This window comes from Leptodactylus fuscus, chromosome 5 (genome assembly GCF_031893055.1).
Source record: "Leptodactylus fuscus isolate aLepFus1 chromosome 5, aLepFus1.hap2, whole genome shotgun sequence".
In the NCBI taxonomy this organism is placed as follows: Eukaryota; Metazoa; Chordata; class Amphibia; order Anura; family Leptodactylidae; genus Leptodactylus; species Leptodactylus fuscus.
The window spans coordinates 24389654-24404031 of NC_134269.1; the positions used below are offsets into that span (position 1 = coordinate 24389654).

Consider the following 14378-nt stretch of genomic DNA (forward strand, 5'->3'; position numbering starts at 1 on the left):
TGAAATTATCGAAATGCACTAATATAATCATATTATGAGAGCTGTCCCAATATCCTAATATCGGTGCTGGTCCAACTCCTCCCCACCCTCTCTGTGTTGTCACATGTATAGTTACATGCTTAAAGGGAGTCTTTTACCTGAACCAGGCATATCATCTCACCCCATAGATAGGTTAGGGTCACCTGATTTGATAACCTATCTATCTGTGGCTGGGTTGATATGCCGGGTTCTGGTGACACACTCCCTTTAATGGGGGCTTGTTGTTCGGCTAAGCCAGTCCCCTTCTCCTTGATGGAGCCACACACAGGAGGCTTAAGCATTGTCCTGAGCCGCACCGATGACTTATAGGAAAGAAGATCCTGTCGTGGATTCACTGATAAAACACATTGCAAATATTTTTATAGCTCCACTTCCATCTCACCTTGTAATAACCGAATGTTTAACGTTGAATAATCTGACATAAATCATTAAAATCAACTGGAATGTAATAAAAGGTCTTATTTCGGATATCATTAGACGACAAGTGATGTAATCTGTTTTATCGCCGAGTACATGAAACCACTCTCATTGGAAATGTCTTCATAATAGAGCTAATAACAAGCCATAATGCTGGATGTGACCGCACCAGATGTGCTCACGAGATACTTACTAGACACTGCCGTTACGTTACTTCGGGTCGGCTTGGAATGACCATTTGGATATATAAGTGATAAGTTATGAAGCAGAGGATGACTTTGGTTAAGGGGTTGTTCAAAACCTATTATTAAAATATGTCATTGATAGGGTTGAGCGATCGGGAAAGATCGGATCCCGATTGGCGATTCGGATCGGATGGAAAATGATTGAAAATCAGATTTTAAAAACGATCCTGAAATCTCAAGAACGACTCAAACCTACTCCATAAACATAAAGTAACTAGGGTTGAGCAATCGGGAAAGATCGGATCCCGATCGGTGATCGAGCAAATTTCACGATCGTGATCGGCTGGAAAATGATCGAAAATCAGATTTTAAAAACGATCCTGGAATCTCAAGAACGGCTCAAACCTAGTCATTAATATCAGATTGATGGGACCCCGACAACCTGCACCACATCGAAGAAACCACATCAAATGCACTGGACAAATGCTGTGGCCTCTTCATAACTTATAAAGCACAACACCTTACATTGTATAGTGACTGTACCTGATATTGCAACTCATCCCCATTCATTGGAATGGGACTTCTCTGTAAACGGGCCATGTGACTGATGAATGTGACATTTTCTGGGGTAGCGCATTCCAGAGAACTAGTGCAGCTCAAGAAAAGTGTTGGCGTCGGAAGTGTAAAATCTGAATTATGAAGTATATTAATCTTAGATTAGAGTAGTGGTTTGGGACTTACATATTTCGATGTAGAGGGGAGTTGAAAATGGGGAAGAGTTAGATTAGGGAATGGGTTAGGCCTACCTATTGACATATGCTTGAGCATACTTAAAATTGAGACTATTAGGAATTAACCTGACCATTTGGAGTAGTGTAGTCCAGAGATGCAGCTCAAGAGAGTCATGGAGACAGAAGTGTGATAGTGGTAGAAAAAGATGAAAGAGTAGGTTTAATGTGTTCAATGAAGAAGAGGGATGTGACTGGAGAAGATTTAGATTAGAGAAGGTGTCAGGTATACACTCTTAAGACCCTGCGCACTGGATGTTAATCTGCTTTTCGGGACAACTCAAGAAAGGTCTAAGGTTTGTATTATGGAGGACGATCGTCTTAGATCACTGGTAGCCAAGGATAAAGGAGTAGGATTTATTTCTTCAAGGTTTTCACTTGTTCTTTTCTTTGACAGCCCAAGTATTCTCTAACATCTTTGCCAACTACAAAGATGTCAACACGTATTTGCCTTTTTTTCTACGTTATTGTTCTGTCTTTATATCTCTAGTTCTACAAAAAAATATTGTAACCTGGACAATCCTGTGACGGTTCTTTGTCTTCTTTATCATTACGTTTGAGGACCTTATCTTGGTCTTTCCAAGTTCTGGAATGCCTCATATTTCCACTGCTATGTCCTTTCTTGGCAAGCCACCAATTGGAATAGATATCAATAAAATATAAAACAAAACTATTAATAAATATAAGTTAAAATACCAATGTAAATAAATGTAAAAACCAATATCCAGTGCGGGGATAGGAAGCAAGTGGACCAGTATATAAACAATATATTACACAGGCACGGCGGCCTCCAAGAGATTAAACCGTTTCAACTCACCAGTCTGATGAAGTTGGAGACAGATATGGAGGTCGCCTGTAGTAATGAACTGGACCACTCAGAAAGGTTTGACCAAATAGGTAGAGGCCATATGTATAAATCAGAGTAGAGGGAGGTATATAAAATGATAGGTGGGGATATTAGACAGAGGGTATTGCTGTCAAATCCCTAAATGCCTAACTCAGTAGCAATACCCTAATGACTACTGGTCTGACCGGAACCTCACCCTATAACTATGGCCACCCTATAGGAAAAACCTGATAGTGCACTCAGAAATAGTGAGATAAAACAATATGAGCATGCCACCCCATATGCATGTTTCGTCAGGGTAAGAGTTAAACAGACCAACCCTGACTCATCAGGGGTTAACGGTGCTCAACCATACCAGCCTTATTAAGGCAACATATGAAGAGGTTACACTGAGCCATACACCATACATACTCACTCATACATTGAACAGCCAGATATCCCACAAGGTCATGGGATTGGAGAGAGTGAGACAAAGGTGGATCCTAACTGAAGGTTTGTAGGATAAATGGTCCCCTGGAGTGCCAAACAGGGACCAATAAGGCTCAGACCTCAGATAGAGTGCGACCCCGCACTAACTGCCGCGTTTAAATAGACGGAAAAGTGCGTGCTTCAGATCGTAACGAAGCGCATGCGCATAGATGCCGACACGAAATCAAGCACTACTGCGCATGTGCAACAGGTAAGCAACCCGCGCATGCGCAGATGGTGTCCAGACACAAAGCTCCGGAGCGAAGACACGTAAGTATATATACTAACACGCTTAGCTTGGCTATTCCTTAGTACTACTAACACGCTCAGCTGGGCTATTACACTAAGGAATAGCCGAGCTGAGTGTGTTAGTAGTACTAAGGAATAGCCAAGCTGAGCTAGTCGTGTTAGTACAGGAGTAGCTGGAGGGATGGTTGGGTGTAGTGCAGAGCTCTTTCATCTCCAGTGTCTGGAGTAGCCAGGCTAACCGCACGGGCACTGCTATATCTCGCTATAGGAATGCATTGACCAGCGTTGGTTGGCCAGTGTACAGGCATTCAGCCAATCAACGCTGGCCAATGCATTCCTATGGGAAAAAGTCAGCTCGCGCATATCGCAAGCTGACAGGGATCCCGACAAGATAGAGCCCCAAAGAGCTGGGTGAGTAACATTCCCCCCTAAATAAAGGTAATCCCTAGCTAACCCTGCCTGTACATCTATCCATGTCTCACAGTCATATACTTCACAGTCCCAAATTAATCGAATGGTAAATCCACCATTCGTCTAAAATGGAGGTTATCTGTTTCCAATTCATTTTTCCGATTTTTTTTCGATGCCTCCGTTGTTGTAGTTCCTGTCCCACCAAACCTGCGCAGTTATTGGTGCAAAAAACGCGTCAGGGAAGGTGGGAGGGGAATCAAATTTTTAGTGAGTTTGCCACTTGGTGTTCGATTGGAATCAAACACCTCGAAACGCCGTTCGCTCATCTCTGGTATTTATATTTATTTACATTGGTATTTTAACGTATATTTATTAATAGTTCTGTTTTATTTTGTATTGATATCTATTCCAATTGGTGGCTTGTCTTTATTAGTGTGAATAGTACTTGAGTGAACAGGTACCTTGGTATATATTGGATTTCATGTCCTTTCTTGGTAATATCTGTCATCCATGTAGACAAATGGTGTCTACTAGCTCTCTGTAGCGTCCATTGACTTTGAAGTTACGGTAGCGGTGGCTAAGTGTGCTTCTTGTTATTTCTGCTTTGCAGGTGTCTCTGTAAGTTCGGCTATCTCTGGCACCAGGTCATTGGCATCACTGTCATACAGTATTGCTTTTGGCTGGAAGTGTTTCTCTGTTGCCCAATTACTAGTTACAGTTCAGTGATAGCGGACTCTAGCCGTCAGGAATAGTAGAATATTATATGGTGGCACCTGCAAAGAAATGAAAGGGAGAGCAGTAAATAAATGTGTGAGGGGAAAATATAGAGAGCACTGACATATTCTCTTTAATAGTGTGATGCCAGCGGCATAGCAGCTAGTGAAATGCTATCAGTCATGGCAATGGTTTTCATTATGACTTTTGGGTTGTCACTTCCCTCCACTGGGGGGGGGGGGGGAATCTAAGAGACTCTGAACCCAGTTGACAGTGGCATAACTAAAGTCTTGAGGGCCTGGGTGCAAAATTTTGTCCGGGGCCCCTTACCTCTTTCCTAGAGAGAATTCTTGATAGTGATGGTTGCGGGCACTGAAGCAATATCTCAGGTACTTGAAAGGAATACAGCTGTACCCACAACTACAGTTATCAAGAATATGGTGAGTGAGTAGCTCAGCACTCAGCATGTAAACAATATTGGGATAATATTACATGCTCCGCAGTAGACCCCACACAGTATTATGTGCTCCACACTGGCCCCAAACATTGTTATGTGCTCCACAGTTGCCCCTAAACAGTATTATGTGCTCCACAGTAGCTGCCAAACAGTATTATGTGCTCCACAGTAGCTGCCAAACAGTATTATGTGCTCCACAGTAGCTGCCAAACTGTATTTTGTGCTCCAATGTGGCCCCCAAACAGTATTACATGTTCCACAGTGGCCCCAAAAAGTATTATTTGCTGAAATTTGGCCCCCAAACAGTATTATGTGCTGCACAGTGCCCCCCAAACAGTATTACCTGCTCCACAGTGGCCCCCAAACAGTATTATGTGTTCCACGGTGGACCCCACACATTATTATATGCTTCATAGTGGCCCTCATACAGTATTATATGCTCACCAGTGCCCCCCCCCAGTATTATAATCTGGAAATGAAGTCACACAGGAATTGAGGACCCTACATGGTGCTTATAGTTGTTGCCCAAGACTGACATTTTAAGGAACTTCTCTCCCAACAAAACTTCTACTGCATATTATAGGGTACCTGAGTTTTTAGCAGAAATTGAAATATCTGCAAGGTCTTGTTGGACAGTCTATTCTATGGCTGCATACATTTTCATACATAGCGTCATATCAGGTCTTCTGCTGCTAATAGTCCCATTAGGACTGCACAAGCAGGAGGCATGTACAGTAAGGAACAGTCCGGCCCCATCCCCAGACGTCACAACTCCATGAATGGCCAGGGCTTGGTATATGGATTAAAACGTAGTATGACATCACATTTTGAGGTTTATGGAAGTAGCTTGGGGGTCAGGGGCCCATAAAAAGCCACGAGACACAAAGCCTCACTGCTAGATTTTTTGGAACTTAGCATAAACTTAAACCAAGGTCTGTACTTTTATTTCCTTTTATCTCACATTGTTTGTGTTTGTCTTTTCTATTCCACCATTTTGTTGTCGATGCGCTGAGCCTTTATATATATATATATATATATATATATATATATATATATATATATATATATATATAATCTAAACTTTAATAAGATTGTCCTTTGGCTCTAACATTCCCCAGTTCCAAAGAGAGTGAATATCTCCCAGCCGTGTTACCCCTTTTGTGTGCTATTTGTGCGTGGCTACAACTGTTCTCTCGTCTTACTGTAAAGTGCCGAATGGTGGCAGCATTGTGTGGATACATGATGCAAACTATTAGCTGAGAAAAGCCCAAGAGAACGTATATAGGAGATCCAGGGACACTGAGTTGCAAATTCAGGTTATGGGGCAGATAAAAAAAAATGCCAGACACAGAAAAAGAAAAGGCATGTGGGGAAGGCATGTGGAATCCTTCCCTCTCCATTCATTATGTGACTATTAGGGTTGACCGATCGTGTTCGGAAAAGATCAGATTCCGATCGGTGATAGAGAAAATTTCACGATCGCGATCGGAATTCCGAACACAATCTTTTTAGGTGGGATCGAGATCGGTAATATTTCCCATAATGCTTTTCTGAGCATTCTGAGCAGAGTGTATACTCAGTGTGAAGGCTCCGCTGCGGTTCCATAGGAATGAATGGAAGCAGCCGGCACACAGCCTTAACCCCCTGCGCTCCAGCTGCCTCCATTCATTCTAATGGGAGACTAAACTAACATCTGTAGTAGCTACTTACCTGCAGAGATGGCTGCTCCAGTGCCCAGTGTTCTTCTTCGCCTCGCTGCCGCTCCACGCTGCTCTTCTCGCCTCGCTGCTGCCGCCTCCCAGGTTAGTGTTTAAAGAGCTAGGAAGGTGGGGCTTGTGGCTTAGGAGAGTGTGGGCGGGTACAGGGCGGGGAGACGTGACATCTCCCCACCCAGTACCCGCCCACACTCTCCTAACCCGCCCACACTCTCCTAACCTGGGAGGCAGGGGGCAGCGAGGCGAGAAGAGCAGTGTGGAGCGGCAGCGAGGTGAAGAAGAACACTGGGCACTGGACCAGCCGACTCTGCAGGTAAGTGGACACCAGGGGGGACTAAGTAGCCAGAGGATTAAAAAAAAAATCCTCTGGCTACTTAGTGATTCACTACACAGCGTGGATTCTAACAATTCTTAGGTTCCATGCTGTATAGTGAATAGGATTGCTTTTAAAATCCGATCTCCGATTAATAAAAAAAAATCCCATTGACTTGCATTGGGATCGGAATTGGTATCAAGATCGGGTTCAAATGAAAAATGATCGGAAATCGGATTTTAAAATCGATCTTGAAAAGTCAAGATCAGCTCAACCCCAGTGACTATAGCCCAGCCCCTCCCTCCTGCATTCAACCCCTCTTTCTTTTGATGATATCTATGGATATATCTTTCTTAGTAACAGGGAGTGAACAGCAAATTAGCTAGAGGGGAGGAACCTAGTGACAACAACTTCAGAGCTTTTTTTGGGCAGAACATGACAACATTTTTTATTAAAGTGAATTACATTTTTGTTCAGAATCTCATGCTTCATTAAATGGGACTAAAATGTCCAAAAAGATAGTAGCCATTTAAAGAAGACCCATATGTTTTTAATTCTAAGAAAATCTATTTTTGACTTTCTTCTCCATCTATATAAAATAATTATAAGTGCCCAAGTAGAAGATGATTTTGACCTACATATCCGAGTTGCAAGTGTAGTACATATCCTAGAATATACAACCAACCTATGCTAGCACCATCTGCAAATACTGAATGGCTGATTTAACCCCAAACCAAAAAAAAAAAATCATAAAAATAAAGCTTTAAAAAAAAGGCAAAAAGTGCTAAAAACTACAAAGAATATACTTTATGAGCACTATTGACACACAACCAATTACAAGTACCCAGGGGTATATTTAGAGTAGTGCGTAATTTTTCATGTCCGTGGCAGTGCACGTGGGTCATACTCAGGATATTTCCCTTTGGGGCCACTATATCATTCTGGATTGTTATTTATCTCTTATATCTGGCGCTGGGGTTTGTGCTCCTTATGACCTTATATTTTATTATACAATTCACTTTTTTATTAGCTTTTTACATTGCGTTTTATGTTATGCTGTGTTCACTTTATGATCAGGGCCGCCATCAGGAATTTTGGGGCCCCATACAGCCTAAGTGTCTGCCCCCCCCGCCATTTTAAAACTACCTTATTTTGCGTCATACCAATTCTGTATTACATTTCCCTTTATTTAGCAGCATTACAAGGCTTAATCAGATTCTATTTGCAGGTATAATCTGCTACGTGTGACAGCGCCTATAGAGAGCCAACACCATCTATAAGAGCCCTCCTAATAAATCCTCAGGGCTTATTCACATTGCGTTTTTGGCCTCCCTTGCCGGGATACGTTGGTAACCAGTCAGAATCAGAGGTCAACTTATCCCTGGGGAGCTGATTGTGACTGGTTACCAACGGATCCCGGCAAGGGAGGCCAAAAACGCAACGTGAATACTCCTTCAAAGTGAAAGTCCCACCCCCAAACAGGCTGCTATGCTAGTAGCATAGCGGCCTTACATCATTATTATTCTCGGGCTAAAAACTTATATATTATATATTATTGCCCCAGTTCCCTCTCCGCAGTGCCCCCGCAGCGTCTTCCGGCTCTGAATTCACTCTGCCAGGCATCGGGCCTGGGCAGAGCCGACTGCGCATGCCCACACTACAAGAAAATGGCCGCTTTGACTGTAAGCGGCCATTTTCTTGTAGTGCAGGCATGCGCAGTTGGCTCTGCCCAGGCCCGATGCCTGGCAGAGTGAATTCAGAGTCGGAAGACACCGCGGGGACGCTGCACGGAAAAATACTTCTCGGAGAATCCAGCCCGACCCTCACTCGTGGTCTTGGTAAGTATAATTTTATCAAATGTTGCCTACCCCTGAAATGAGCATTTTCCCCCCATAGACTATAATAGGGTTCGATATTCGATTCGAGTAGTCGAATATTGAGGGACTACTCGAAACGAATATCGAACCTCGGACATTTTACTGTTCGCTCATCTCTAATTATAATCTATTAGTGCTTTTTCCTAAATTTTGCATACCTTGGACACACTGGGGCACTGGGCACTGAGGATATGAAGAATGGGATATTCAAAATATCTCCCATTAGGTATAGATATACTATAACAGGTTGGTCTTTAGCAGTGGCCCTTTTAGCACACAAAGCAACTCTTTCCAGGGCCATGAGGCAACGATTGTCCTTCTTCATCCTCCGTTACGTCCCACTGAAGTGGAATCCCATTAGCAAGTTCGGCAACACGGGGACATAAGGAGCTGTATACTTCTGTAATACACAATTTGGGCAAAGGTGCCCCCAAACCTGAGCTTCAAGGGAACGCGTCACTAAAAATAGCTTATATTACAACCAAATTTTACATTTTCTAAGAATTTTGGAAGATTTATTTTTAATTTGGCCATGAGCATATCACTGTATGCTGTTAACAGAGCATGGCCATCCCCGTAGTCATGTGCAGAAAATAGAGTAAAATATTCTACAATCAGAAAATAAAAACAGATTAAAAAACAGTGTATATTTCACTATCTGGTCTTAACTTATAAATTAAAAAAATGGCGCCAAATTCTTTTTGAGTTTAACCCTCTCCATCTCCCATTGCCTTTGCTTGACCTTAGTTCGGATGACTCCGTTGACCTTCATTCTTGTATTTAGACCACCCCGGTCATATATAACTACCATCTTTTTAATCTCTTCTAAGTGCTAATACTCTTATTGCTAAGTACCGGTGTAACACTATCGATCGGCAGCAGTAACCCAATCCATTCTATGTGATGGCACCATCAATTGTACTCAGTAACACTATCGATTGCACCTTGTAATACAATTCATTCTGAGCCGTAATGTCATCAGTCCTGAGTGGAAGTGAAACACCATTGATCCCGGCAGCACTGCCCTGCATTCTAAGTGATAGTCGTATTGAATATTGGTGGGAAATTCCATTACGGCAAAGCGCCCGTGCAATATAATCTGTGGTATGGCTCATTCGTCCTGACAAAGCAATAGTTCTTAAGTGGTATTAATACTGATACTAACCTGGGTACTTATGAAATGATACTCATCCTTATTGATCCATGGCATTCTCTAGGATTTGGCAACGTGTGACTTGAAATTGATATTAAAGCAGAAAGCCTTCCAGGATGATTCAACATCTTTCCTACTATTGTTCCAAATAACTCATTTGTATCAGTTGTCAACAGCCCGTGTTGTTTAATGCCAAAAGCTATTTCTGTACCTCTCTCCATGCTATGAGCTCATATATTAGCTGCCTTTACTGAAGGCAAGAAATTGCTCTTGTCGGCTGCACAATGAAATTAAAAATTGTTACTGCCCAATCCGGGGTCTAGTCCGCAAAAACAAATCACTAAAGAAGATCATTTACGGAGTGCAAAAGTAGAAAGGTGGATTATGGATGGTGTCCTAAGGGGATTTCTAAGCCATCTACTAAAATATTTCAGGATTGTGTATGGATTTACATGGCAAGATGGTAGCCAATCTAAAGGCGGAGGGAAATTCCTAACAATTCCTTGTAATACCATCTGGCCACAGACATTGGTGTGATATCTCTGCCTAGAACATTGCTTGTCAAGGCCATGGGTGCTGAACTTCGGTTCCTACCAATTGGGTTTGCTGTTTCTTTAACACATTGTAAACCTTGTAATCTATTCCCTTTCATATCCTTGGGCACATGCGGTTTTATATCCCGCTAGAAAGTCGGCTTTCACGTTATGTGCCCCAGGGCAAGAGATGTCAGTGCTGTTACCGATATCTCTTCACTGTCAGAAGAGCGTTCCTGACAGTCTAGCTCGGAGAAGAGGAACACCCCTCCTGACAGTACTGTCTTTTGCTCTGTACTGCCAGAGGTGGCGCTCTTTACCACCCAGCCATGACACTAAGCCTTGAGGAACGCCCCCTACCCAACAGTACTCATTCATAGCCTAGTACTGGAGGGCGTTCTTTACAGCTCAGCGTCATGGCTGGGTGGTAAAGAGCGCCCCTTCTGGCAGTACAGGGCTACAGAGAGTACTGTTAGGAGGGGCATTCCCAGGTAGACTGTCAGGAAGGCCCTTCTGACAGTGAAGAGATATTGGTAACGGCACCAATATCTCTGGTCCGGGGCACATAACGAGAAATCCGACACTGCACTGAAATCAGTGCACTGTCAGCTTTCTAGTGGTGTATAAAGCCACATGTGCCCGAGGACATGAAAGGTCCTCTTTAAGACAGCTTTAGTGGACACGAATGATCAAAAAAGGTTTTTATATTGGTCATTCCTGAACAGATGATTTACTGTGTTGTTGGGATTCCTGTGTAGTTGTGTATTGACCCTTGGTTTAATCCCTCTGCCCCTGTCTCTTTATCTCTGCTTTGCCTGATACCAGTCTCTGTCATTGGCTTATCCCTGACCATTACACCTGTGCTGCTTGCCCTGATGCCTGTACCTGACAGTATGTGTTCTCCGACTGCCTACTTCAGTACTACTCTCTTGGCTGACCACTGGTGCCATAAAGTGATATATCTTGGTCTTCTTGGTCAGTGGCTACCAACCCTAGGACCACTCTAAGAGGTAGCAACATGGCAGTCTTCTGGTAACAAGTCTAAATCTCCATAAGGCTACTTAGACATCACACATAAGAGTGGACCAAAGTCAACCAGTTTGGTAACACAGTGGTCCACAGACATTGCCTATTGCAGTCTACTTAGTCATGGGAATAACCACTAAAGTTGCCAGCATTACAGCTACAGTGGGTCCCAGCAAATTTTATTAACCATTGCAATTCTCCTCTGTGTCTACAGTGCTATAATAGTTATACTTTCCTTTGGGAAATGTTTGGATCCTTAAAACTAAAAACCTTAAATTGTCGGTCACATTTTTCCAAAATACTTCTTCCTCCACTCTTCTTCATCATCTCTTCTAAACTATTCAATTACTCTGAAACTTGGCCAATTCTCTACTATGTATAGGGGTTGTCTAGACTTTCCCTTGATCCTTGTTCTTGGTGAAGATAAGCTATGACCAGAGGTGTCAGGCAATGGCTTACTCTATTCTCCCCAATGAGGACAGCTAGATGTTCATGGGATAGGTTGGGGGTTGAGCAAGGGTTTGTTCGATCAAAAACCTATGGCAAGCTTTATATAAGGTACTAAAGACCAAACATGAAGTCAATTATAACAATAGTTGCGATGAATGAACATTATAGCTCAGGGTCTTCTAAAAGAGGGTCAAAGGTTTAACCAAACCACCAGGACTGTGACAAACTAATACAAAAGAGGGCCTTTTTATAAGTTAAGGCCACAAGGATCGGTCAGCTATGGGATTTCCATAGTTGACCAACTGTTGATTATTCCAATTTGCATTACCTCGATTCCCTTTGCGTTGCAAAGGTTGAAAACCATGGCTGAACATGCAGCAATAAATGGTAGAAATTCCATCCAGTACACTGTAGGTCACTGCCAATTTTGCCAATTCCTAGATATAAAATTTTATTTTGCTGTTTGTCAAGTTCTTAACTCAGATAGAAGATAGTGTAGAACCAATGAAGAACGATGAAAATTTGTAGGTCCCAATTTTTGGGCGTCAAGATAGTAACTTCCTACTAGAAAGACATCCATGTAACCCTGATATGGATTTAATAAAAGTTATCGATGTGTGTTATTATTTTCTGTGTCTGAGAAGTCTCGGTCTACCCAGTCATACAACCTTACCTCGACTCCATTAATAGTGTAACACCATTTGCATATCATGTCTGTTTCGATACATTGACACCGTGTATTTATGTTTTTAGAAACCTTCAACCATTTTGGACGTTTTGCACACGGATGACTTTTGTCCATTACGTTAGTGCTTTGATACTGTTACCTTTGATATTATTCTTTAAGTACTCTTAATGGAAGTGATGTCGTGAGTGCTTTATGGAAACACAAAGTTCCCAGAGTCCCTTATTGATGATTATTTCTTTCTCTCTTAGGTCTGGTACATGGATGGTTACCTAAAAGGTCGAAGAGTCTTAGAATATCGCAGCCTCAACGACTTTATCAAGGGTCAGAACTTTGTCCAGCACCTCCTTCCTCATCCTTGGGCTGGCACTGGACATGTGGTTTACAATGGCTCCCTCTATTACAACAAGTATCAGAGCAACATAGTGGTCAAATATCACTTCCGATCCCGTAGCGTCTCTGTCCAGAGGAACCTCAACAATGCTGGTTACAACAACACCTTTCCCTACTCATGGGGAGGCTTCTCGGACATAGATTTCATGGTGGATGAAAACGGGCTTTGGGCTGTTTACACGACCAACCAGAATGCAGGAAATATTGTTGTCAGCAAGTTGGATCCCCAGACATTGGAGATCCTCCAGACCTGGGACACCGGCTACCCAAAGCGAAGTGCTGGAGAATCCTTCATGATATGTGGTACCCTCTACGTCACCAATTCTCATCTAGCTGGAGCCAAGATCTACTTTGCGTATTATACAAATTCGTCTACTTATGAGTACACAGATATTCCATTCCATAACCAGTATTCACATATCTCTATGCTGGACTACAACCCACGAGAACGAGTCCTGTACACCTGGAATAATGGTCATCAAGTTCTCTACAATGTCACTCTGTTCCATGTTATAAAGACTTCTGGAGAGTGATGTAGACTGTATCAGACATTCATCTCACCGATTTTTGTTCTTTCTTGGTTCAATTCTTTTTACAGTCTGATAATTCCAGTTATTTCTATGAAACGCACAGAACACAAAAAGACTTTCACGTGGTTGAGTGAGCATGGTATCAAGTAAACTTTTTTTTTTTTTCTCTCCGGTGGCAAATAAAGACAGTATTTGACATTGATACCGTCTGATAAGTGGTATTTATTTTGCATGCAAGCATTTAACACAAATACGGTAGACACAATAACATTAAGGCCTTGTTCACATGACTGTTCCGTTTTTCACGGCCCTAATGTTTTTGGCCTCACTCACGTTACAGTGAAAAACATCATGTTACGATCTTTATTGGAACAAACCTCCCACTACTGATAAATACATGTGAATAGACCGATTTACTCTCATTATTTTTAATGTCACCTTGTGACAGTTCAAAAAACAGCTGTCATGTGAATACGGCCTAACTGATATACATGCACTACATGCAGCGCCACACCTCCCATGAGGCGACCTGAAGCGACCGCTTGAGGCGGCGCTATGCCGGGGCCCCGGGGGGGGCGGAATTTTTACTTACCTAAGCCAGTCCAGGACAAGCTGTCCTGGACTGGCTTAGCGTCACCGTCTCGGCAGTCCGGCATGGGAAGCGAGTGGTGGATTGGGGAGGCCCTGTGGATGCAGCGCTGCTCCAGCGGCCTCCCCTCACGCTCAGGCAGAGAGCAGGTAGTCTCCCTGCCTGCTCTCTGCCTGCTTTCTGTCGTCCGCCTCGGGCGGCAAAAAAGGTAGGTTCACCCCTGACTACATGAAGCTAAATCGGTTGATCTGGTGATACCAGAGTACTGCAACTCAACTCCCACTCACTTGAATAGGAGACGAGCTTTAGTATTCCTATGTTGCCACTTCTGTTCCTGAGGCTGATGGGTGGGGGGTCCAAGTGTTCAACCATACAATCGAATGGTGTTGACTTATCCTGTGGATAGGCCATCAATATAAACAATATATGGACAACCGTCAAGCTAAGGCTATAAGGTGGCGTGAAGTCATGCAACATAACATAACAATGCCACACCATTAGATATAACCTAATGACAGTGAAAGGGTTTTGGAAGTGAC

The 14378-nt window shown here is 42.9% G+C and overlaps 1 protein-coding gene across 2 annotated transcripts in view; it reads left to right on the forward strand.

Annotated features, from left to right (window-relative positions):
- Nucleotides 1-13452, forward strand: part of OLFM2 (olfactomedin 2) — a 273626-nt gene extending 260174 nt beyond the window's left edge. For both annotated transcript variants that reach the window (XM_075272628.1, XM_075272629.1), the window contains exon 6: nucleotides 12579-13452. In XM_075272628.1, the coding sequence (XP_075128729.1) occupies nucleotides 12579-13253 (675 nt within the window). In that variant the 3' untranslated portion in view covers nucleotides 13254-13452. The remainder of the gene's footprint in view (nucleotides 1-12578) is intronic.
- Nucleotides 13453-14378: the final 926 nt, after the last annotated feature.